The sequence below is a fragment of the Malus domestica genome, chromosome 08 (genome assembly GCF_042453785.1).
Source record: "Malus domestica chromosome 08, GDT2T_hap1".
Taxonomy (NCBI): domain Eukaryota; kingdom Viridiplantae; phylum Streptophyta; class Magnoliopsida; order Rosales; family Rosaceae; genus Malus; species Malus domestica.
The window spans coordinates 28239673-28263923 of NC_091668.1; the positions used below are offsets into that span (position 1 = coordinate 28239673).

Genomic DNA, 24251 nt, shown 5'->3' on the forward strand with positions numbered 1-24251 from the left:
AGGATCTGAACGAACACTAATCGAAGTAGCAAAAGCATTGTAGTCACTAGGAAGGCCATTGAGGGTATAGGCTACAAAATCAAGGTCATCAAGCAGTGCACCAGCTGCAGCAAGGGAATCAGCAATCTGCTTGACAAGCTAAGGATAGTCAAACATGCAGAGAGTTTAAGGGGAGGGATCCCCATTTTTTGAAAAAAATGGGGATTAGGTGTGGGGCTCACTTCACATCTAATTTCAATGATCTGAATCGTTTATTTTGTTAGTCTCGATTCATAGATCATCCTTGCAAAATATTAGCTAAATTGGAAATGTTTAAGACATCTAATTGGGTTCAAGGAAATGAACGAATACTTTGTTATATAAGAAAATATGAAATTTGATATTGGTAATTAAATAGGCAAATGGTTTCGGATTGAATTGAATTTTTGCAAGGATGATCTATGAATCGAGACTAACAAAATAGATGGTTCGGATCGTTGAAATTTGATGTGAAGTGGGCCCCACACCTAATCCCCATTTTTTTTCAAAAAATGGGAATCTCACCCCTTAAGCTCTCTGGTCAAACATGGAGAGGGTTCATTTCTTCATTTTTTGAAGCTTAGCTTTGAGCTGCAGCAAGTGGGATCTTGAAATACGACCAACACGGTTCTCCAGGTTGAGCCATAGAGTATAAGCAGTTGTTGAGCCAACCATGCAAAGGAGAACAGCTTCAGAGAGGCTAGCATTTATCCAAATCTTACAAGTGTGATCTTTCTTTACCCATTGGGCATAAGCAGAGTTTGGAATTGTGGGTTTAGTACCAGAGGCATCAGAAAGAAATTGTGGAGGGCAAGGTTCAGTTCCATCAATTAGGCCTAACATATCATAGTTCTCGAAAATGGGGACGAAAAGCTCTTTCCAAACAAGGTAGTTGTCACATGTAAGTTTGGCTGGCATGAGGAAGGCAATGTGTTGAGCAGCAATAGAAGGCGTGTAGGACCAGGTTTGATGAGGCATATCAGATGAGGAAGCATAAAAAAAAGGGTTAGTCATATCTTGAATCGTTGAAGAGGCCATAGTTTAGAAGAAGAAAGAACAATGTAATAACCGTTGGGTATTAATGGCTCTGGATACCATAATGAAAAACAAAGTTGAGGAAAAGAATCATCTATGTATATGGTTTTGAATTGATTACAAGATATCTTTGAAGAAGAAAGAAACGACAGACCTAAAGCTCGAAACATAAAGAGTAAAACAATAGTATTTATATACATGACTACATTTGAAACCCTAAAAGAATATTCTTCTTGCTCATCCTTATCTATGCACAGCTATCCAAGCCTTACTGTTAATGTACCGTTAAGGTGATGCTAAATGAGTGATGGGTGTTTTGATCAATTGAACAGGTGTCTTGGCAAAGTGCGGCACCATGGGCTTTGTTCTCTGGACTATGGTTAATATATTAAGCCTAATTTACTACAAAAAGGAGATATTAAGAATAAGTACCCATATTAGTAATAAGTGGAGTTGAAATTATTTTTCAGCATATTTAGGGATCATATTTTTCTGAAATAGCTCAATGGGAACTTAAATTTAATATTTCAACCAAATTTTGTCAATAATGTCATGCATTGGCCACGTGAGTGAATTTTTTAATGAAACATAAAGAATAGGATTAAGTACCTAAACTCTTCTAATTTTTGGTGTGATTCCAAATTAGTCCCAACATTTTCAAACATTCCAAAAGAGTATTCAATGTATAGGAAATATCACTTATGTTAAGTCTTAAGTTAGGAGAACCGTTAGGTGCTTACGTGGCATTTTTGGGAGAGAGGGGAAGGAGAGAGAGGAATTTTAGAATGTTGAGACTAATTTGACCATGAATGCCACGTCACATCATAAAAAAAAATATGATCAACAATGCCACGTAAGCACTTAACGGTTCTCCTGACTTGGGATTTAACAGACGTGATATTTCCTATACGTTGGATACTCTTTAGGAATGCTTGAAAAGGTTGGGACTAATTTGAAATCACACAAAAAGGTTAGAGGTTTTAGGTATTTAATCCTAAATAATATAGTTAATTAAAATATTAGAACATATATAAAAATTTGAAAAATATAAAAGAAATTATTATTTTATTTTTTTTGAAAAAAGGAGACAACTGGTAGAAAGCTACAGTTATCCATCCGTTTTAGGTTCAGAGAGACTATGGAGAATTTCATCTTACCTGTGGCCACATTCAAATAGGAGAACCAGCTAAGTATTTTTTTTAATAAAAAAAATATTTTAGTAGGTAAATTTAGTGCTCAAATGTCAAAGTGTCTCCTAAATGTTGACGCTAGGTGTTTTTAGAGCATCTCTGGCAGATTTCAATTGCCCTTGTAATTGAGTGAAATTGCCTTCTTGTCCAAATAAACTTGCTCCACCGGTGGAAAAATGAGAGGGCAATTGTGAAAGGAATATGCCCAGCCAGCAAGTTGCCCAACCAATTATTGAAGGGCTTGCGCCCGAGTGGAGAAGCATATATCGTTGATCTTTAATTATTTGATAATCGTATCGATTTATATGTCGTCAATATCTAATTAATATGGTACGTAGCCAACACTTTATAGATTTTAAGAAAAACAAATAAAATGAGCTTAAAAATTTTTAGTTTTAACGATATAGACAAAATAAAAGGTAAAGTTACCAGAATTGACTTTTTAGTGTAAAAATATGATTTTTCGTTAAAATGAATAGTACTGCGAATTTTTCGTTAAAACGCTCTAGATTTTACCATCTTTTACAAATGAAGGGTAAAATCGCCTTTTAAGGTCCAAAAAAGACCTTCAGAACCGTTTTAATTGTCCAGAAATTGCATCCCGGTCCATTTTTTTGAACGAACATATAAAGGGCGGGTAAGAGTCTCACCCTCACCACGAGGCCTATATATATTATATACCAAGAAATAAAAAAGATGAGAACTTTAGTACGACCACTTGTTCGCCGGAGAAGACGAGCCAATTGAGAACGACGGCGATGCGTTTCCAGCTCAAACCCTAACCCTAAGAATCGAACGAAAAACCCTAGCCTTGTTCAGCCTCTTCTCTTCTCCGCCATTGCCACATCTCTTCTCCGTCTTCTTCCTCTGCGATTTTACGTCCACAACCCTAATTTTCCGATTGCAATTTGTACGAATCGGAAACGATTTAGCGATTTTTATTACCTTTATTTTCTTTCAATTTATCTTCCTTCTTTTTTTTCAAGATAATCGGTGATTTGGCGGGAATGGAAATTCGTATGAACTGCGTTGAATCTAATGTGTTGAGTGTGTGATTGTTTTTGCGCAGAGTGTGAATTCGATGGAAAACCTTCACAGCAACTCGAAAATGGCGAAATTGGACACACGATTGTTCAGAGGGAACTTGGAGAATGTGGACGTCAACACGCCGTTGTTCAGGTACTTGTGCGCTCAGTCTCACTCTCCGTCACTTTCTCCGACGGACACCTTGAAGCAACGTCGCCGCCACCACTCGCCGCTGTCGCCTCTGGAGAATCTGATGCAGAGGTCGCCGTTCTCGCCTCTGGAGAATCTGATGCAAAGGTCGCCGCACTCTCCTCTGCAGAATCTGATGCAGAGGCCGCCGCCTCCGACAGTTTACAGAACGCCGATAGGAGCGGTGGAGAGGGAGGAGGTTTTGGTGATGGACGGTGTTTTGGTCACCGGAGGAGGAGGGAGGAGTTCGAGGTCCGCATCATCATCGGATTATTTGGGGAAGACGCCGTGCAAGACTGATCTTTACAGGTCCTGGGAGGATTCTCGAAGTTACGCTTCCAAATACCAGGTCTTTCTCTCTCTCTCTTCTTGTTCATCGATTCTTTCTTAATATTTAATTGCTTATTTGCTAATGAGGAATGTTTAATGCCTGGATTATTGTTTTAGCAGCATTATGATTGTTTCTTTAAAAGATTGGTGTGAAATTATTACTTTCTTTTTTGTTGTTTTTTCTTTGTTTCGAGTAAAAGATTTCTGTTTTTGGAATTGAAATTCGACAAATCTTGTATGCTGGTACTGTATCCATGCCACACCTCTTTCTTCTTCGCGTATTGATTTGGTAGTTTCCTCAAACTCTCGCCTCCGTTTTTGTGCGTGTGCTTATTGACTGGCAGAATAAATCTAAGGCCTCATTTGGTCTTAAGGATTGGATTAGATTGAGAAACTCTAAATTCTTACAAAAGCGATATTCGCTTGATTAAAATGGTAGGACTAAAGCAGAAAATGTTGTTACTTGCTTCCTCGAAATAGGTAAACATACACAGAAAAATATCTTCCAACATTAACAATGCTTTGAGATTTCAGATAATGCTATGGTTAATCAAAATGATGGTCCATGCATTAAGAACTTCCGTTGACGTTGAAGGGTGTGTACAAAAAAGAACTTAAATTTTACTATCTGTTATAAATATTGAAGTAGCAGATAGTTCCAAAGTGGAGGTTAAAGTCTGAGACTTGTTTGAAGATTTGTACTTGTCAAACTTAGTTGGTCTACTGTTCCACATTGACTGTTTGGGTGAATTTAAACTCTTAAGGTTTACGTCTTTCTCGTTGGATTATGCAAATGAACAAAGGTTCAGTCGGGGTTGAGTAGTCTTGTTAAATGAGGAAGTACTGTAAGTTTTGCATTCTTGGTTCTTTCTCATAGGCCATAGTCAATTCTAGTGTTCGAGTATTTTCCTTGTACTCATATGAATGTTGCAGTAAAATTATATTTCATTAAGTAGAGCTATGTCGGTTGCTGTCGACATGACTACCTTTTTTCATCATACAGTCTTGAAATTAACTTATCGAACAAGTTTTTCGATAGTGAAGGGAAGCTGGTATCTTTGGCAGAAAAATGAAAGCTGTTAATTTCTACTGGGTTTCGTTTTGATTTGTTGGCTGGTGCGTTATTTGAGATGTTGGTTTTTTGTACTTTGAGTTAATGTTACAAATTGGGTTTGTGTTGCGGTACGTTTGGTGATTTGTGTGTTTTAATATGTTGGCTCCTGCTGCTTGTATGTTTTATGATAATGGTATTTGGTGTTTCAAGGTGATTTGTGCAGAAATTTCCTTCCCGATGGTGAGTATGTAACCCGAATATAATTTGCTGCAGATTTGTATTGATAAATTACCATTTTTATCTTTCAGTGTGCTTATGGAAAAGAAAAGCAGCGTCCAACTCGTTGCCCTGTCAAGAACAAACCTGAGGTGAACAGCTGTGCAGTGCATTTTTAGCTGTTAGCTATTGATATAGCTCACCTACTGAAAATGCCATTGTTTCTTGTGTGTTGGTTTGTCCAGGCACATATATGCAAGTCATACACTGCCACAAGTTATCCATGCTCACCCAGCCCCAAGTCCCGATTTATCCATCACGTCATGCCATCTTCAGTTACAGAAGCAGCAGGAGCCAGAACACAAGCAGCCTCATCGACTACACCCAAAAACGCCATATCAATCCCTGCTACCACCACCATCTGCCTGGACTGGTCACCCCAAGATGATGGCATTGAGGTTGTATTGCCGCATTCATCAACTGGAACACCTCCATCAAGGGAAGATATAGATTCCTACATCAGCGACGTTCTTTGTGGTCCCACTAAAGGAAGGAGATTACGAGTGTTTGCTGAGATTTATGCAGTGCAGTGAACTGATTGGTACGGAGAAGCTTCCACCTGAGACCAAAGGTATAATAATGTACATTCCTCCGATTTCTTCCTCAAACAAACCCGGTTCCTTTCAGTCTCAACTTTTTTTCGACTCGCTGCTCGTATTGTAGTACGGAACAGGATTAGATTGAGCACGAATTCTTGTCAACGAAATACTTGTTGACGGGGCATTATCGATGCTGTTACCACAGTACACTGTATAACATTGGATGATATTAGCTATAAAAACTTCAAATTCCCAGTGTAATTACACTTTGTGAAAACTAATTGGTTTTCTAGGCCATATTTGTTAAATGAGGTCTTCTGCCTGTATCTTCTTCGTGACTCTTGCCTTATTTTTTGGCACTGGTGGTAGGAAAATATTTCTGCTCACCGCGGTTTGAGATATGGTGACTGGTGAGCATAACCGCGACATTGGTTGCCATTGGATGGAATTAAATTTGAGATTTTATACAGCAGATAAATTAATTGACACTCATCTAATCGCAATCAATGCGGTGGTCGTGCTCACCACCATACTCTGATGGCGAGTCAAATCTCTACCGTCTACTTGCCAATTTGATGAGGAATACGAAGTATAATATTGTGCAGTCCAACTAAATGGACTCCACAACTTTGGCTCAAATCACCAAAATTAACCGTGTCTAGAAATTCGAACAGCATCACTAAAACGATCATATTTTATTGTAGGAATATCAGATTGACATGATTCCAACGCCGTTGAAAAAAAGGCTTCTTTAGCTTTCCAGCCATATATGGTGTTCGATCTGGTTCCTCTGTATTAGGGGTGGGTTCGGTTCAAATCGGTTCGGTTTTTTGTCAAAATCGGAACCAAACCGAAATTTCGGTTCGGTTTACGTTTTTTGTTTTTGTTTTTTTTTCAAAAAATGAAAAACATTGAAATTTTAAATTTTAACATCTCCAACACAATCATAACATAAACACTCTAACTAGAATCAAAGACAATGAAAATAAACATTTAACGTTGAACTAAAATCATCAATCAAGTCTTCCAAAATCCAAACTAACAACCTCACAACACAAAAATCGTACAAATGACTTAGAAAGGTTAAATTGTATGATGTTGTTCAAAGATCAGGGTTGTTTGCTTGTAACTACATGTTGACAACTTGATTAGTAAAAGTAATGCGTGGGTGGATTTATTTAGCGTGTGTTGGATTCTTTTCCATCACAAATTACGCAAGTAATCTACTCGAAATAAATGTTTATGGATTCTGTTACATGTTATATGAGAGTAGATTTGGAAAAGAAAGCTGGGGCAGAAGTAGACAGTGCTATGGAGATGGATGTAGGTACTTCAGGAGGAGGTTTGGTTCTGGAACCTTATTTGGGGGAGAAATCATAGGTTAGGGTTTAGAGTTTTTATAGGCATTTTTTTAATATTTTGAGCTTAAAGTTTGGCAACACATTGGGTTTAGCACATTTTAACTTACAAATTGGGTTTAGAAAATAATATACAAAACAAATAATTAAATAAAAAAATTAATTTAATTAATTCGGTTCGGTTTCTAGATCACTAAAACCGAAACCAAACCAAAAGAATTTGGTTCGGTTTTTTCGTTCGGTTCGATTTTTTTGATTTCGGTTCGGTTCTATTTTCGGTTTTTTTCGGTTTTCGGTTTTTTGAACCCAACCCTACTCTGGATGAATAAATGACAGCCCACTAGTAATCATAAACTCTCACATTTTAGAGTATCCAAATCGCCAGGTTTTAGGCATCACTGTGATATCTCGGGATCTTACTTTGAATGTACACGGACCGTCATTAAGATCTCAAAACTCCATTTAGGCTTGAAAATGGGAAATTTGGAAAAATAACCAAAATATTGTATAGAATTATAATCACATTTTGAAGTTTATGATAATTATGACCAAAATTTGATATGAAAGTACTAATATATCCTAATGAGTGAAAAGTTATAAACTTCCTCATGTTCTTAACTGTGAAAAAACTAGAACAGCCAATAGCTCTTTGCACTAGCTCGCCCCTTCCCAAAAAGTTGGTTACTAGCAAAATCAATGAACGCCTTAAATGCTGATAACTAGAGTTGGATCTCAACCGATGAGCTGTTGTTAACTCTATCCTTATTGCCTAGGGAATGAGAATGAAAGCTTATACATTTCCGAGGCCATTCCGTAAACTTTTGAACCTTAGCAGCAGCTTCTGCCTAGGGGTGGGCACTTGGAACCAAAAACCGAAACCGAAACACGAATCGAATCAAACTGCACCAAACGGTTTGGTTTTGCGGTTTTGAAACGATTTTTCGGTTTCAAAACCGAACCGCGACACACAAAACGGTTTGGTTTCGGTTTTGGGTTTTCAAAACTGCACCGAAACCGAAACTGTACCATATAATAAATAAATGTTATATAACTTATATTTTAAACTTTTCAACTAGGTGCCTTCATGACCTCCTCTCCATTGCTGGAGACACTATGCAACTTATAAAAAATAAAAGAAAACTTTAACGAAAAGCTCCTGGTACCGTTCATTTTAACGAAAAATCATATTTTTACACTAAAAAGTCAATCTTGGTACTATTCACTTTACCCTTTATTTTGTCATTTTTGTTAAAACTCAAAATTTTCAAGCCATTTTCATTAGTTTTCCTAAAATAAAATGGGTAACCAACAAATCAAATAGCACATCAATTCCAAAATTAAAAAGAAATAGATGGCCAAGGTGCTCAGCAGACACAATCAACAATACCGCACTACACCTGTGGTTCAAAGAAAATAAATAAAAGGAGGGGGAAAGGATGAGACATGACTTCAAGGAATAAAATTTGATGCATTAAAGGTATATTAGCACTTTCACATCAATTTTTTATTATAATTATTATAAACTTTAAAAGTTTGTTATAATTCTATATGAGCTCCAAATTTCCCCTTGAAAATCCTTTGTTTGCATATAGTCCTACAAAATAAGAAAATCACAAATAAACTACTATTTAAGGATGAAAAACTATACATAATCGGTAATAAAAATACTAGTTTGAACACTACAATTTAATGATATTATTTCTTCAAAAAATACTAAAGAGATTCTTTCAAAATGGAACTCTCTATAGACTTTTTGATATCTTATATTTTTTTAGGGTAAACTGCCAATTTAGTCTCTAAATTATCATCTTAATAAAAATTAGGTCCCTAAACTATTTTTTTTTTCAAAAAAATTAGTCCTTGAATTATAAAAATCTGCAAATTACATCCCTAATGTTATATTTGAAGCTACTATATTCAATTTTCCGTCAATGTAAGTCACGTTACTTGCATGTGATGCACATTGGAGGGTAGATTAGTAGTTTTTCATAAAGAAATAGTGTATGAAGTTAACTTTGGAGGAGAAATTAGTAGTTTTTTTTTATAAAGAAATAGTGTAAATTAACTTTGAGGGTAAATTAGATATTAAATTCGCAACCTATATGAAATGTTAAGCACTTATAGACAAGAAAATGATGGTATTACACTCTAAAGTGTGTCAAGTGACTTAAGTTGACAAAAATTGGATAAAATAGCTTTGAATATAATAATAGGGATGAAATTAGCAATTTCTAATGAATTTAGGGATTTATTTTACCGAAAAAAATAAGTCAAGACCTAATTTTCAATGAAATGATAGATGAGAAACTAAATCCACATTCATCCTATTTTTTATACTCAATATTTTATAATGTTTTTAGTCGAGACTTGAGAGACAGAAAAAAGACAAAAACAAATCATTTCCAGTAGAAAGAGATAACGTTTGAAACGTCCGACTCCGAGTTTCCATCTGAATAATCGTACGTACACTATCAACTGGCCTACGCCACTTCACTCTACCAGTAACAGAAGCAGCGGCGCAGCAATGTCGAGGGACGAGGCGGAAACGGCGGAAAATGAAAATAATTGGGCGGCGGAGGAGGAGGAGGAGGAGCAGTGCCGTCTGTACGAAGCCTACAACGAACTCCACGGCCTTGCGCAGGCCTTCGACACTCCATTCGACGCGCCAGCGGTGCTTGTGGTGGGCCACCAGACCGACGGCAAGAGCGCCTTGGTGGAAGCACTCATGGGGTTCCAGTTTAACCACGTCGGCGGCGGCACCAAGACCCGCCGTCCCATCACCCTTCACATGAAGTACGATCCCCACGCCCATTCCCCCGTCTGCCGCCTCCTCCTGCCCTCGGATTCCAATTCCGATTACGAAAAGCCTCTCTCGCTCCAAGAAATTCAAGCCTACATTGAAGCTGAGAACATGAGGTTGGAGAAGGAGCCTTGTCTCTTCTCCTCCAAGGAGATCATAATTCGAGTGGAGTACAAGTATTGCCCAAATCTTACCATTATCGACACTCCTGGACTAATCGCTCCTGCTCCTGGTCCAAAGAATCGAGCTTTACAGGTTTCCCATTGTCAATAATGTTTGAATTTCGAGTCGAAAACATGATGGTTTCATTGGTGACCGTATTCCAAATTTCGATAGTGTTGCATCGTAAATTTGTAATTGATGATGATGACAGGGCCAAGCTCGTGCTGTTGAAGCACTTGTACGAGCGAAAATGCAGCATAAGGAGTTTATAATTTTGTGTCTTGAAGATTGCAGTGACTGGAGTAATGCAACAACAAGAAGGGTTGTAATGCAGGTATTGCTTCTTTTGTTCTGTTTATGCATTGTGTTGTATTGATTTTACTCTTTCCGGTCAAGCTTTACCTTGGTCATTGTGTGCAGATTGATCCCGAGCTCTCAAGGACTGTGATTGTCTCAACAAAACTTGATACCAAAATACCCCAGTTTTCTCGTGCCTCGGATGTGGAAGTATTTCTCTTACCTCCCACTTGTATGCTCGATGGGAGTATCTTGGGAGACTCTCCCTTCTTCACTTCTGTGCCCTCTGGAAGAGTTGGTGTAGGCCAAGATTCGGTTTACAGATCTAATGATGAGTTCAAAAAGGTATTCATGCTCACCCTCTATTCATTTTCGGAGAGTAAAAAAAAGAGGAAGGGTTGTGATGTTAATTCGGCAACCTAATTGATGGTTGCCAATATTCCGCTGCAGATTATTGTTTTTATCATTTAATGATATAAACATTAAGCTTTAAAGTAGATCAGTATTATTTAGTAACTATATTTCATTGAGTGTGATAATTTAATCCACTGACCCTCAGTGGCAACTTTTGAAGTCAGAGTTTGCTTCTTTATGGCTCTAAATGATGGCCGGTTTGCACCATTTTCTTATACAGGCAATATCATTAAGAGAGATGGAAGATGTTGCAAGCTTGGAGGAGAAAATGGGCCGGTCACTGTCAATGCAAGAAAGAAGTCGAATAGGTGTAAGCAAACTTAGGTCGTTTTTGGAAGAATTGCTACAGAAAAGGTTATTAATACTTCGGTCCTTCCTATTCTGATAATAATAGTGACAACTTGCTAAGTTCCATGGCTAAAAGTTTGGAAATCAAATTTTGCAAGGTATATGGATAATGTGCCACTAATCATTCCACTTCTTGAGAAGGAGTTCCGTAGCGCAACAAGAAAGATGAATGAAATAAATCAAGAACTCAGGTCCATAGTTTTAACTTACAAAGCACATCCCTTTAGGGCAATATACAGACTGGATGAAATTTATGGCACTTTATTTGCTTAAACTTTGATCAGACCATTGACCAGGAAGGTTAAGCAAATTTTGTTTTCTCTGATATTATAAACGTTTTCTCATTTTTCTCATTGATTTCTTTTATATTGGTTGGTTATATTGCGTTATTTTTTTTATGCAGCACTTTGGATGAACTGAAACTAAAGGAGAAAGGAAGAATATTTCATGATCTGTTCTTGACAAAGGTTTCTGTAGTTTAGATGTTGTTGTTTTCGAGTAGTCATTTGTTATTGTTATTCATATCTTAGTATCTGAATCTTCCGTGGCTGGTGTATTGTACTTTATCTGTGGGCAGTAGAATGGCCTCACGCAATAGTGCTAAAGGTTAGGACCACATTGAGACCTCCCTCTAAGGACATCGGTCAAAAGTAGATTAGGGTCTTCCTTTTGTTTCCCTTCAAATTGTTGGGGTGGAAAAATTCATGTGACTATTCATAATGCTCAGCTGTGTTTGATTTGTGCTTACAATAGAAGTCTCATGATTTTATGAAACCTTTTATGTTATCGTTTATTTTTTTTCATTAGTTTGGATGTTTTAGATTTTAGTTTTTCATTTGAAATTTAATGTTCTAAGAGGTCGCACTTGGTGCGATGGCAAGTGCCTTCGCCCATGAGCGGTAGGTCTCGGGTTCGAGACTTGGGAGCAGCCTCTCCATAAATGGGGGTAAGGCTAGCCGACATTCACCTATCCCAGACCCTGCGTAAAGCGGGAGCCTTGTGCACTGGGTACGACCTTTTTATTTGAAATTTAATGTTCTAAAAACTATTGTTTGGTTTTATGTGTGTTTTTACTGACAAAAGTTTGCTTTGTTCCTCAGTTATCATTGCTACTAAAAGGAACAGTTGTTGCACCTCCAGATAAATTTGGTAAATAATCTTAAGTTGTTTATCGGTTAATCACAAACTATTTAAGCATATGGTTACTAAAGGTGAAACAGTACAGGATCAGAGGACTAGTGATGGGAATTTATTTCATGTTGTGTTGCTGGAGTCTTCGCTATTTTAGTTTCATTTATATACCATTGGAGTCTTTGCTATTTTAGTTTCATTTATATACCGTTTCTTTCTCAAGGTGAAACGCTACAGGACGAGAGGACTAACGGAGGGGCATTTGTTAGCAGTGATGGCCTTCAGTTCCCTCACAAGCTTATACCTGTAAGTTATAGAATTCTCAGAGAGTAAATTTTCTTTTGCGTTTGCATGGCTTGTGGGAGAAACATTGCCACACTGAAATCTCTCTCCCCCCCCCCCCTCTTTTGTGGCTTGTTTTGTTTTTCTTTCTAAATGTAGGAGTCAGCCTGGCTTCTTGCTGTCCTTTCCAATATGAACACCAAACTGTGCGATGCTGCCTTTTCTGTTTCTCTCGTAAACATCTAGGTTAAATTTTCTACTAGGCTGAAATATGTAGACTTGTTTCTTGTCTTCTGGACCCAAACTGACTTTATTTTTTAGAGTTTCATATACATGCATGTAAGCACTGTTTACCCGTTTGTGCAGAATGCAGGAATGCGTCTATATGGGGGTGCACAATACCATCGTGCCATGGCTGAGTTCCGTTTTGTAGTTGGAGGTATAAAATGCCCTCCAATTACGAGGGAAGAAATTGTAAATGCATGTGGAGTGGAAGATTTACATGATGGAACAAACTACTCAAGGTATCTATGATTTTATTATATGTCATACTTGTGATTCTGATTTTTAAGCTGCAATATTTGTGGTCCAAATTTTTTCTTGAATTTTTGTTTTCCTTTCTATTACTAATCCCTATTCCATTTCAAATTTACTTTCGATAAATCAGGACAGCTTGTGTAATAGCTGTTGCAAAGGCACGTGATACGTTTGAGCCTTTCCTTCATCAGGTGAGGAATAATTTCTCTCAATAATTTCCCATTTTTCATTCCTTCCATATACACGAGGGTGCGTGTGCGATGTGCTGCTTCAAATTATACTTTTTTGTGGTGAATCAGACTACATATTATTTCGCAAGTAAATATCTTGTTATGACCATCATGTTCTTAGCCATCTGTGAGAAAATTAATATTTTCTACTCATGCAGTTAGGTTGTAGGCTCTTGCACATTCTGAAGAGATTACTTCCTATATCAGTCTATCTTCTTCAGGTATGGACTACACCGTTGTGTTGGTTAGCGGTTTCCAAATCTTGTGTGCATATAAACTCCTCAAGTTCTATGCAGTTAATTCTTGCAATATCTATCTTGCTTTCTACAGAAAGATGGTGAGTATTTAAGTGGCCATGAGGTGTTTCTGAGGCGTGTTGCTTCTGCTTTCAATGATTTTGCAGAATCTACCGAAAGGGCTTGTCGTGAAAAGTAAGCCACTTTGTTACTTATATATATTACTATTTAGTAAGTGAGTACCGCTGTGTTTATTATTTATTTATTTTCATTTTCGATACATTAAAACAAGCATGTCATAACTAAATCAAAGGAATCAAAATTTAATACAGTTTACAACCATAGACAGAAGATTTTATGTCAATCTTCCTCTAGTTTGCGTCAATAGTTATGGGGGCATCTATTGAAGCGCTGACTTCTCTAAATTTGTGTTAGCCACCACATGATCAATGTGTGCTAAAAGAATTAAATGTCTCAAATTATAGTTGCAAGGCATCCAACATGGTAGATTAACCAGTTAAATCAGCTACTAATAAATATTACGTTACCTAATCTTTTTATAGCAATCTCTAACTGTTCATCCAAACCATCTTTCAGAGGTCTCCATTTAGTCATTAGAACAGTATGTTACACCAAACTTCCTGTTCTTTAGAATCACAAATGATAAAACCTATAAAATTTTCGGTAATACGTTTTACTGATTCATCAAAATTTATTCGGGCAATGTAGGGCCTTTTGAGAGGTTTCCAAATGGAATGCCACTCATTGATCCAAGAAATGCATACTGCCTCTCTTAAGAAAAACCTTGAGTCACTATGGAACTACGGAAATTTTAAGAGGAAAAAGTGCCCAAAAGCAAACATCTTGACTCCCATTAAAATCTACCAAAAACCAGCTTCACCTAAAGATCTAAACTCAGTTCATGAAGGAAATGTCTTGCATTCATCGAACCTGCACGAGGAAGCCAAGAAACAAATGTGGAAATTTAGGAGGAATACCCAATTACTGGTTGTGTGGTTGCATGGATGCAATGAACCACATCTAACCTAGATCGATTCCCTAGATGCTGCATTTGCTAAATTACATAAATTTTGGAACTGATGAGCTAGAATTCTCGTACATGGCTAATGCTACCCGCTAAGGTTATTTTCAGTCAATCTTTCAAACTAGACACATAAAAACATTGTTCAGGTAATTAAATATGATATTCTTTCATTAAATGCAGCAGGAAAACATTAATGTCCAGTTTATTGATTGATTATACTTCAAGTGAAATTAAGAATTGATGCAATCCCCAAGAATGTGTATGTCTTGTATATCCCGCTTTTCTTCACCTAAACCATTTTCTGTTAAATATGTTTTTGCTGCAGATGCATGGAGGATTTAGTAAGCACCACCCGTTATGTGACCTGGTCTCTTCACAACAAGGTAATTATAGTTGACTACGAAGGCATTCTTACATGTCTTATGCTGTAATTTCAAATTGTTGTATTTACAAAAATTTGAATGAGTTTGATTTTGAAGTGATGAAATAGATTTAGAAGGAAGATATAGCAGTGAAAACAGTTAACGAATGCTCTTTTCTAGTTGAACTACCTGGAAACGAGGAGATAACTTCTTTCTCACTTTCTGGCTGAGAAAAAGATAAAAAAAAAAAGATTACTGTTGTAGACCTACTAGGATAAATAGATTAACATCTGAAATACTAAAAGTCCGTTAGGGGCTTTAAAAGAATTGTCTTTTATGCCATATAAACGCTAAGTTTGATTTCAACCCCCTAAAATAACTTATCAGAAGGAAAAGGACATAATATTCCAATTAATATGCTGTTAGTATATAGCTAATAACCCACATACGAATGCTTTATGTATATATATTTTTTATATTGTGGAACCTGAAAAGGGAGCATTCAAACCTTATTATTTCTACAGGATTCATTATATTGCATGATTTTCCCTATCACATCTACTTGCTCTAATAATTTGATGTCATTTGATGCCTAATTAGTAGAATCGAGCTGGGTTACGTCAATTTTTAGACTCTTTCGCTGGAACAGAACATGCCACGACAGGTGGTAGTGGTGCATCTGCTGGTCTTTCTCAAGATTCATCCTTTGGGTCAGTCACCAGTGAGAAGGATACAAAGTCACGGGGAGATGTGAAGCTCAGTCATGTGGCATCTGGCACTGATTTGACATCTTCTATTCATTCAACAGAAACAAGGCTGGCTGATCTTTTAGATAGTACACTTTGGAATAGGAGGCTGGCTCCTTCATCTGAAAGGATCGTTTATGCTTTGGTGCAGCAGATATTTCATGGCATAAAGGAATATTTCTTAGCCTCTGCAGAGTTGAAGGTTTGTAATATAAACTGCTTCTTTCCAAATGTAACTGAGTAAGTGGAAGTGGTAACTAGCATGCTATTTGGTCGATATTTCAGGCGAAGTGAATAATGACTTGTTTCGTTAGTTTTAAATCAGACACACACACACACATATAAACACTATCAACCCTCTAATGGGACGTTTTGTTTTGTATAATAACTTGTGCCATTGTTTTGCAGTTCAACTGCTTTCTTCTGATGCCTGTTGTAGATAAGTTGCCTGCACTGCTTAGAGAAGACTTAAAATCTGCTTTTGAGGATGACTTGGATAATATTTTTGATATCACCAATCTGAGACACTTATTAGGCCAGCGAAAGCGAGATGCAGAAATTGAGATTAAAAGGGTATTTCAATTATGCCTTGTGTTTCTATTTCACTTATAACCTCTCAAATTGCTCTCTTTCTTACCCACTTCACGCGTGCTTGCACACATTTGTCTGACATACTTTTGAATTTGCAGATCAAGAGGCTCAAGGATAAGTTCAGATCACTAAATAAGAAGCTTAGTTCGAATCAAACGATTGCTACTGCCTTTTCCTGACTACCATTGGTATCGGAGGTCAAATTCGTTGGATAAGTTCTTTTCTTTTTGATAGTTTGCTTATGATAATGACATGTGTGGTGGCTTAGAGAAGTTTATTGGAACAATCTTACATGTTTATCTGGACAAGAGGATTCTATTTCATTGCGTGGACCATGTTTTGTAAACTATAATTTCTCGTTTACACATGAGTCATGCTTTCGTTGCTATCTAGGATTGGTTTGGACACACATCTCCGTATTTGCTTGGTCTAGGATTGATGTCGACTTGCGTCATCTTCAATTCACATCAGTTTGTTAGTTTAAGTTGACATCTATAGTTTTTTCGATTGTTTTTTTTTTCGGAAGTTCGCATTGATATTGACATCGAATTTTTTTTTTCTTTCTAATTACAGACATCGAAATTTTACCTTGTCATTGCATTTGAATTTTGTACTTGAACAGGCCTCAGAATTTTGATTGGCAATGGCATAATCATACGTTTTTCTAGTATATGAGAAGGATTATGATTAATTTCCTATTTCTTATTAGATTTTAGAGTAAATTGTAGCAATAATCCCTCAATTTTAATCAAACTGGAGCAATGATTCCTTAACTAAAATCCATTATCATTCGTTCCTCAACTCATCAAAATATGTAGCTATGGTCATTTTTGTTAACTTCGTCAGAATTTTGTCAAAATGAGTTATGTTGGAAGGACCATTGCTATAATTCGGTGAAAGTTGAGGGATTATTGCTCCAATTGAGTTAAAGTTGAGGGACCATTTTTCCAGTTGGATTAAAGTTGAGGGACCAATGGTAATGCATTTTTAGTTAAGGGATCATAGTTGAAAGTTTTGATGAGTTGAGGGACCAATAATAATGAATTTTTAGTTGAGGGACCATTACTTCAATTGAGTTAAAAGTTAAGAGATTATTGCTACAATTTACTCTAGATTTTAAGATCTGCTCCCTTGTTTTTTTCAATATTAAATTTTTATAAACTCACTTCTTGTAACTACGTAGGAACTAAAAATTAGGGTAATTCTAAAGAGATCAAATTTTTTAAATCAAATTTGCAAACCAAATGATATGTTGTTGATGATTGAATGATTACTTAAGCGTTAATCAACGTGTTTTTTTTTTAAAGAAAACTAATGAAAATGGCTTGAAAACTTTGAGTTTTAATCAAAAGGACAAAAATGAGTTGTAAGTGAATAGTACCAGAAGTGATTATTTGGAGTAAAAATGTCATTTTTCGTTAAAATGAACAGTACCAGAAGTGTTTCGTTAATACTTCCTTTTTTTTATTGGTAATACATCATTTGGTTTGTAAAATTTGGTTTAAATTTTTGATCTCCTTAGCATTACCGTAAAAATTAAATCTTGACAAGATGTGGCTCTTTCGTTATGTAGCCGCTTGGGTCACATACCACAAGGCAAGTAGTTAAGTCATGGCGTTTCCAACAGGAATAAGATGATCTCAAAGCTGCACCACCCTATTAGAAGCTGGCATCCAAATATCCTCAATAATAAATCTGAGCTTCCAAATTACTACACATCTTTTAAGAACAACTTCAATCACCATTTCAAGTATGTTTAGACATAATATTTTTCGATGAGCTAGTTTTAGTGCATCTGAAAAATTACTAGTTCGAGTTGGAATTGGATCCCCTCCGAGGCAAACCCTCAGGATCCTCCTGATCCAATAACACGGGCCGTTAGATTTTGATCCAACGATTACAATTATTATAACTTTTAGAGGGACCTCCCTGTTTGTAGTCATTGGATTAAAATTCAACGATCCGTGTTAGTGAGTCAGGAGGATCCGAGGGTTTGTTCCAATTCCATTCGAGTCTACTCTAGAGAGAGAGAGAGAGAGAGAGAGAGAGAGAGAGAGAGAGAGAGAGAGAGAGGAGAAAATGTATAAAATAAAAGGAGGAAGAATCCATTAGAGCAACTCCAGTGTAGGAGCTCTCCCCAGGCTATTCACTATTTAATCTACACAGTGAACAGTAACTGCCCTTAATGAACAGTAATTGCCCTGACAATTGCCTTTTGCATCTCTACCCCTACACTGAATAGCCCTAGCAATTGGCAATAAAATATTATTTTTTAACTTATAAAATAATACATAATAATTTTATTTGTAATTTCGGATAAGATTTTTAATCGTTCTCGTTGCGCCACGTGTCATTATCCGAAAAGCCAATAGCAATAAAATATTTGTATTTTTTTATTTATAAAATAATTCAAAATAATTTCATTTGTAATTTCGGATAAGATTTTTAATCGTTCTCGTTGCGCCACATGTCATTATCGGCAAAGATAATTATTGGTGATGGATTTCCGATAAGATTTTTAATCGTTGTCATTGCGCCACGTGTCATTATCTGAAAAGACAATTATTGGTGATGGATTTCTAATAAGATTTTTAACCAATCACATCGTGCCACGTGTCATAATCCGATTACAATATTTGAGGCTAGATTTCCATCAGATTTTTAACGAATGACGGCATGCCACGTGGCATTATCTACAACCTAATCCTTTCTGAATCCTCTATATAATCCACCATCCATTCTCAGAAATCTCACACCAATTTTCTCAAGATCTTTATCATTATTAATAGTTTATGCTTCTTTCTTCACCAAAATCCCTATCATTATTCATAGTTTCTGCTTCCATACCAAGCTTGTGCTTGAAGTTCCTACACAATGCGGGAGAATAAATAATTATAATGAGAATAGTTAACAAATAAATAATATAAACAAATAATTATAATGAAAGTAGGTAACAAATAAATAATACAAACAAATAATTATAATGAAAATAGGTAACAAATAAATAATACAAACAAATAATTATAATGAAAGTAGCTAACAAATAATTATAATGAAAGTAGCTAACAAATAATTATAATGAAAGTAGCTAACAATTAAATAATACAAACAAATAAATAATATATTGTTACCTGATCCGCTAAATTTTCTCCACTTCGAAGATTACCACTAGCTTGTGCCAAGGCGTCTCTCCACGTACTAAACGCTTGGCTAAGTAATTTTCAACGACTGGACATGGATTCTTTAGTTCTTTGCCCACCCATTTTCTCAAGATAATTGGTATGAATAAGACTCCACATTTCTCGCAACTGCATCTCATTACCCGTAAGCGAATCATGAGTAACTTGAACCCAACTAGTACACAATGCAACATCTTCAAGAAGCGTCCAATTCGTACCTGCTTGAGTAGTCATTTTGTTGGAAAAAAATTGGATTCAAACTTTGAGAGAAAGATAGGAATGTGGTTGAAAGTAGTTGAGAAAATATGAAATTGTGGTGTAAGGTAGAAAATAATGAGAAGGTATTTATAGAAAAGTAAAATCAAATTTTTTTTCTTCAGATTTTAAAGAATTTTTTACAATTTTTTTAAAATTTTTCATTCACCTAATTAATCTCTGCCGTTGGATTTAAAAAAGTTGAATTCCAACACTCCATATTGTGCCACGTGGCACAATGGTAACATTTCAGAATTTTTAATTATTATTTTTTAATTTACAAAGCCTAATAACGTGGACCGTTGATCTTAGATCAAACTGATGAAATTAAATGAGATTTTTAAATATTTTTTACCGTGGGAAATCCTACGGTCCATAAAATAAGGCCGTTGCAATCGAACGGACATGAGGAAGCCATGGCTTCCCCAACAGTAACATTTCAAAACAGGCGCCTGGGCCCCAGCCCTATTTTTTGGTCGGAAGACGCGCGCCCACGCACGCGTGAAACGCATGCGCCTGATGTAGCCCTCGGGCTGGCAATTGACGCCGGGCCTACTCCTCGGGCCTCGCTTGTCACTCGGGCTACCCAACGCTGGACCCTATCCCCCCAGCAATTTGGTCCTGTTTGAATGTCTGGCCCCCGAGCAACCTCCCCCGTTAGAGTTGCTCTTAGGGTTATACGTAAAAGTAAGTTAGACATAAAGAGCCGAAAACTATCATTCTTAACTATATAAAAAAAATAATGTTATGTGATAGAAATTATAGAGAATGTATAAGATAAACTTGGAAAATAAAAACTCCCAAAGTAAAGAAAAAGTTTTGCGTTGACTCTGAAGACTCTGATTTGTGAATTTAGGGTGGGGGACATTGATGACTAGTGTTCTTTAAGAGAAGCAAGGGAAAGCAAAAGCCACGAGTTAGTTAAAACACTTTTTAATAATTATTAATGATAATTATTGGTGTTTCGGCACACTCCAAAAGGAAGATGGCCCATCGAATTCGAACCTCAAATTGGTCCACGACCAAACCCATATTCGTGTGTGCCACGTGGATGAGATTTGAGAATGAGGGGCATGATATCAGCATGAAGTGGGATGATGAAGACCCACAATATATTTTCCAAATTTTCTGATTTTATCAAATTCCAAATATACAAACATGATTGAATATATAAACAAATAAAAATATTGGATTTTGCTCCTTATTTGTGAGGATGATTTTTTTCAATGACCGTGTGACATTATTTTACTGTACAAATGTTATAATCAGAATTATTTACCATTTAAAATCATTTCAAGAAAATTCGTTTAATTCCTATATCTCTGAATTTTTTATATGTCCAACAAATTGGCGTAACGTACAAGTAACATCTTCATACTGAAACGTAATTTTATTTTTATTCTTATGAATGACTAAAAATTCTCCAAGCGAATATTTTCTCCTAGAGAATGAATGATTTCAATTGTAATATTTGTTTGATACAATAATGTTACATTGTCATTGGAAGAAGAATGACTCCTACATAAGTTAGTGTCCAAAAGAAGTGTATATCCACTTACTCTTACAATCAAGTATTTTTGGTTTTTTCATTTTTTTTTTTGTGGGGGGTGTTGCACGCAGACATGTCCCTCCAAACCCCCAATCCATTCGTTGGCCGCCGCCTTGCATATCAAAGCACCTTTATCATAAATCAAACCATCAACTCAACTCCCATTTCTGATGAAAACCCACCTTCTTTTTCACGTCACGTCACTCACTCACTCACTTTTCTTTTATATTTATTTTTTATCTTTTTTCTCTCTTCATCTCGATCTATTGCTTTCTTTATAGCTAGCTATAAGTATCACCTTCAGCTAAGACTACGTTTACACGAATTATATATCCAAAGCTTAGCTGTTGTATCACATAACTTCGTCGTCTTCTTCTTCTTCTTCTTCTCTCTTCTTGTTATTGTTTGATATTTGATCCTAATGGGAGATAACCAGTTTAAGCTCCCTCCTGGTTTTCGATTTGACCCGACGGACGAAGAACTTGTAGTCCATTTCCTTCAACGTAAGGCAACTCTCTTACCTTTCCATCCTGATGTCATTCCCGATCTCCATCTCTACCCATATGATCCGTGGGAACTAAATGGTATGCTTGTTTTTGTACCATGCATATTAATGAATAGTTGAATATATATAGGTGACAATGGCTAGTTGATATACATACAACTAGCACATATTACATGACTCTCTTGCCAAACTTATATACATACGTTGCTACGCAAGTATCTGATTGATTCACATATATATTCAGACTAGCAGTATATTAGTTAATATTGTCAAATTTTCTGGTAAGAGAACAATTTTCGTATATTAATTAATGAGTTTTTTTCACTGTATATATGCATATATAGGTAAGGCTTTGAGCGAGGGCAAGCAGTGGTACTTCTACAGCAGGAAGGCACAGAATCGGGTCACGAGTAATGGGTACTGGAAAACATTAGGCATTGAAGAACCTATCTTTTCAAGCTCATCTTCTAATTCTACCAGCAAAGTTGGGATGAAAAGATATTTGACGTTTTATGTTGGAGAAGCTCCAAATTCAGGGATCAAAACTAATTGGATAATGCATGAGTATCGTCTCTCTTCGTCAGCCTCAGATTGTGCTTCTTCTTCCACCACCACCACCACCACCACCAGATCTTCCAAAAGAAGAGGGCAACCCAAAACAGTTAGTAATGCATGCGTGGCAACTCACGTACTATATTACGTCAAGAAGCAAAATAATTATATCGTTTTCCGTACATATGCAAAAAAATATTTTCGGTTATTCTTATTTCTATATATATTTTCCTTTTCAGGAATACAGTGGATATATTTTGTGTCGAGTCTACGAGCGTGATGAAGAGGAGGATGATGATGATGATGGGACAGAGCTTTCATGCTTGGACGAAGTGTTCTTATCTTTGGACGATCTTGATGAAATAAGTTTGCCAAATTAATCATAATTAGAGTAATTAAGAGAACTCATCAAGAGAGAAATTAGAGAAGAGAGAGGGACCTAACTAGTGCTCCATTATTACTGATGAGCTTTATCCAATTGTATAATTTCATTACTTCAAGTTGTAGCTAGATTAACGTTGTAAACAATCTCCATAAGTTACACTCCGAGTGGGTAGACTTATATGTCGTGTTGCAAACTGAAGCAAAAAAATTGTACGGAAGTTTAAAGTTTCGCCCCCTCACTGTTCAATAAATTGAATTTACCTTCATACATTCTTAAACAATGCTAATTAAAGACACAACGATTGTTCTAAATATCCCCTCCTAACGCCGCCTAGGCGCTAGGCCTCAGTTCGCCGGCCGACTAGCGCCTAACATCTTTTAAAACTTTGCACACAACAAATTTCATATCTAACATATTTTTAATAGAAATGGACCATATTATTGTGTGTAGAACTCAAATATATTAGAAAGTATGTCAACAATGAGACCGATCTGTTTTACTATTTTTCCAACACTGGCAGTCACATAGAGAGGAGTAAGCAATCCTACACGTTTTACATATTTTGATCTATTCTCTTAAAGTGACCATATTCTTCTCGATGAGAAGTGGCATGTAGCCGCTTAAGCATTATTTGATCATGAATATATGTGAATCTCACAATGAAGACCACATTCACTCATGGTCAGAAATTTTCAAGGCAAATACAGAACAGATACATATGTTTTGTGTCTTTGTTTTGTCTTCGTATCAGTGTTTGTCTTTGTTTTGTGTCTTTAGATATGAATCTCACAGTGAAAGCCTCATGTAGCAGTGTTTGTCTTTGTTTTGTGTCTGGACCTTCTCAACCTTGTTTACTCAAGGCAAATACATAACAGATACATTTGTTTGTAACCAAAATTTGGCGTAATACGTTGTTGTGTATTATTAAGTTATTTTGCAATAGTCCACGACTACTGAGTAGTTTGGAAAATGAACGGTAGAGATTAACTCTAAAAAAATTAAACTATAAAAATTGTTTAAAAGATCGGACTACTTAGTAGGCTGAACTCTCGAAGACAGACCCGATATAACGACTATCAAGAGGAGTTGACTTGAGCTTAATTACACGCTGCATCGAGATTTTTGGGTAGTCTTGGTCCTCGATCGATCGTCCTTTACTGGGACTTGGAATGCTCACTTGTAGAAATTGTGAGGAGGAGAGACGTGAGGGAGGGAAGTGGAGCCCAGGGAGCACTGTAATGTAATGTGTAAGTTTGCAGCTAAAGGGCCATTGAGCATACCTCAAAACTTTCCTTTATCTTTTTCTGCTTTATAGCATTTGGGTAATATTTTGCACAATCCCAAGCAACAATTGAGTTTTCGGGTGGCAGCTTAGGGGAGCATGACACATGCATGATGCAAATATTCCATGCTTAGGAGTGATGCACACTTAGTTGGTAAATAATTTCGATCTAATAGGACACACAAAATTGATACACTAATTGATGTATTCTCTAATAAAAGTGAGGTTCACATATAATAGTATGATCTACTTGTATTAAAAATTATTAGCAAACGTATTAGTTTTGTGTGTCAAATTAACTAAGTATCAACTGTAAGTAAAGATTTCAAGGAAATTAAATATACTCGT

General features: G+C 36.3%; 3 protein-coding genes across 5 annotated transcripts; all 3 read left to right on the forward strand.

Moving 5' to 3' along the window:
- Nucleotides 1–2841: 2841 nt before the first annotated feature.
- On the forward strand, nucleotides 2842–5918 carry LOC103453635 (uncharacterized). Its single transcript, XM_008393193.4, has 4 exons — nucleotides 2842–3153; nucleotides 3313–3807; nucleotides 5151–5210; nucleotides 5304–5918. The coding sequence occupies exons 2-4, from the start codon at nucleotides 3325–3327 to the stop codon at nucleotides 5649–5651; spliced, it is 891 nt and encodes a 296-aa protein (XP_008391415.3). The 5' UTR covers nucleotides 2842–3153; nucleotides 3313–3324; the 3' UTR covers nucleotides 5652–5918.
- A 3437-nt stretch (nucleotides 5919–9355) lies between these two features.
- Nucleotides 9356–16680, forward strand: LOC103453626 (dynamin-like protein ARC5). The gene is made up of 16 exons (XM_008393185.4): nucleotides 9356–10070; nucleotides 10189–10311; nucleotides 10398–10619; nucleotides 10909–11042; nucleotides 11135–11227; nucleotides 11440–11503; nucleotides 12137–12185; nucleotides 12391–12473; nucleotides 12816–12973; nucleotides 13117–13177; nucleotides 13375–13437; nucleotides 13547–13647; nucleotides 14823–14880; nucleotides 15463–15807; nucleotides 16014–16178; nucleotides 16295–16680. The coding sequence occupies exons 1-16, from the start codon at nucleotides 9540–9542 to the stop codon at nucleotides 16373–16375; spliced, it is 2331 nt and encodes a 776-aa protein (XP_008391407.3). The 5' UTR covers nucleotides 9356–9539; the 3' UTR covers nucleotides 16376–16680.
- Nucleotides 16681–21478: 4798 nt separating this feature from the next.
- On the forward strand, nucleotides 21479–22886 carry LOC103453616 (NAC domain-containing protein 104-like). Of its 3 annotated transcripts, none has more exons than XM_029107312.2 (3): nucleotides 21479–21763; nucleotides 22029–22372; nucleotides 22476–22886. In XM_029107312.2, exons 1-3 carry the CDS (start codon nucleotides 21601–21603, stop codon nucleotides 22614–22616), a joined length of 648 nt encoding a protein of 215 aa, XP_028963145.1. In that variant the 5' UTR covers nucleotides 21479–21600; the 3' UTR covers nucleotides 22617–22886. The 3 variants fall into 3 exon arrangements, with proteins under 3 accessions (XP_028963145.1, XP_070682141.1, XP_008391397.1); XM_070826040.1 differs by having other exon boundaries at nucleotides 22029–22349; XM_008393175.4 differs by having other exon boundaries at nucleotides 21480–21763; nucleotides 22029–22345.
- Nucleotides 22887–24251: the final 1365 nt, after the last annotated feature.

Bases quoted from the DNA above. Each gene is read 5' to 3' on its own strand.
- LOC103453635 (XM_008393193.4), top strand. From the start codon at position 3,325: ATGGAAAACCTTCACAGCAACTCGAAAATGGCGAAATTGGACACACGA. The intron at 3,808-5,150 runs GTCTTTCTCTCT...TTTATCTTTCAG, and splicing joins GTTACGCTTCCAAATACCAG to TGTGCTTATGGAAAAGAAAA. The intron at 5,211-5,303 runs GTGAACAGCTGT...TGGTTTGTCCAG, and splicing joins CTGTCAAGAACAAACCTGAG to GCACATATATGCAAGTCATA.
- LOC103453626 (XM_008393185.4), top strand. From the start codon at position 9,540: ATGTCGAGGGACGAGGCGGAAACGGCGGAAAATGAAAATAATTGGGCG. The intron at 13,648-14,822 runs GTAAGCCACTTT...TTTTTGCTGCAG, and splicing joins GAAAGGGCTTGTCGTGAAAA to ATGCATGGAGGATTTAGTAA. The intron at 16,179-16,294 runs GTATTTCAATTA...TTGAATTTGCAG, and splicing joins CAGAAATTGAGATTAAAAGG to ATCAAGAGGCTCAAGGATAA.
- LOC103453616 (XM_029107312.2), top strand. From the start codon at position 21,601: ATGGGAGATAACCAGTTTAAGCTCCCTCCTGGTTTTCGATTTGACCCG. The intron at 21,764-22,028 runs GTATGCTTGTTT...ATGCATATATAG, and splicing joins TGATCCGTGGGAACTAAATG to GTAAGGCTTTGAGCGAGGGC. The intron at 22,373-22,475 runs GTACTATATTAC...TTTCCTTTTCAG, and splicing joins ATGCATGCGTGGCAACTCAC to GAATACAGTGGATATATTTT.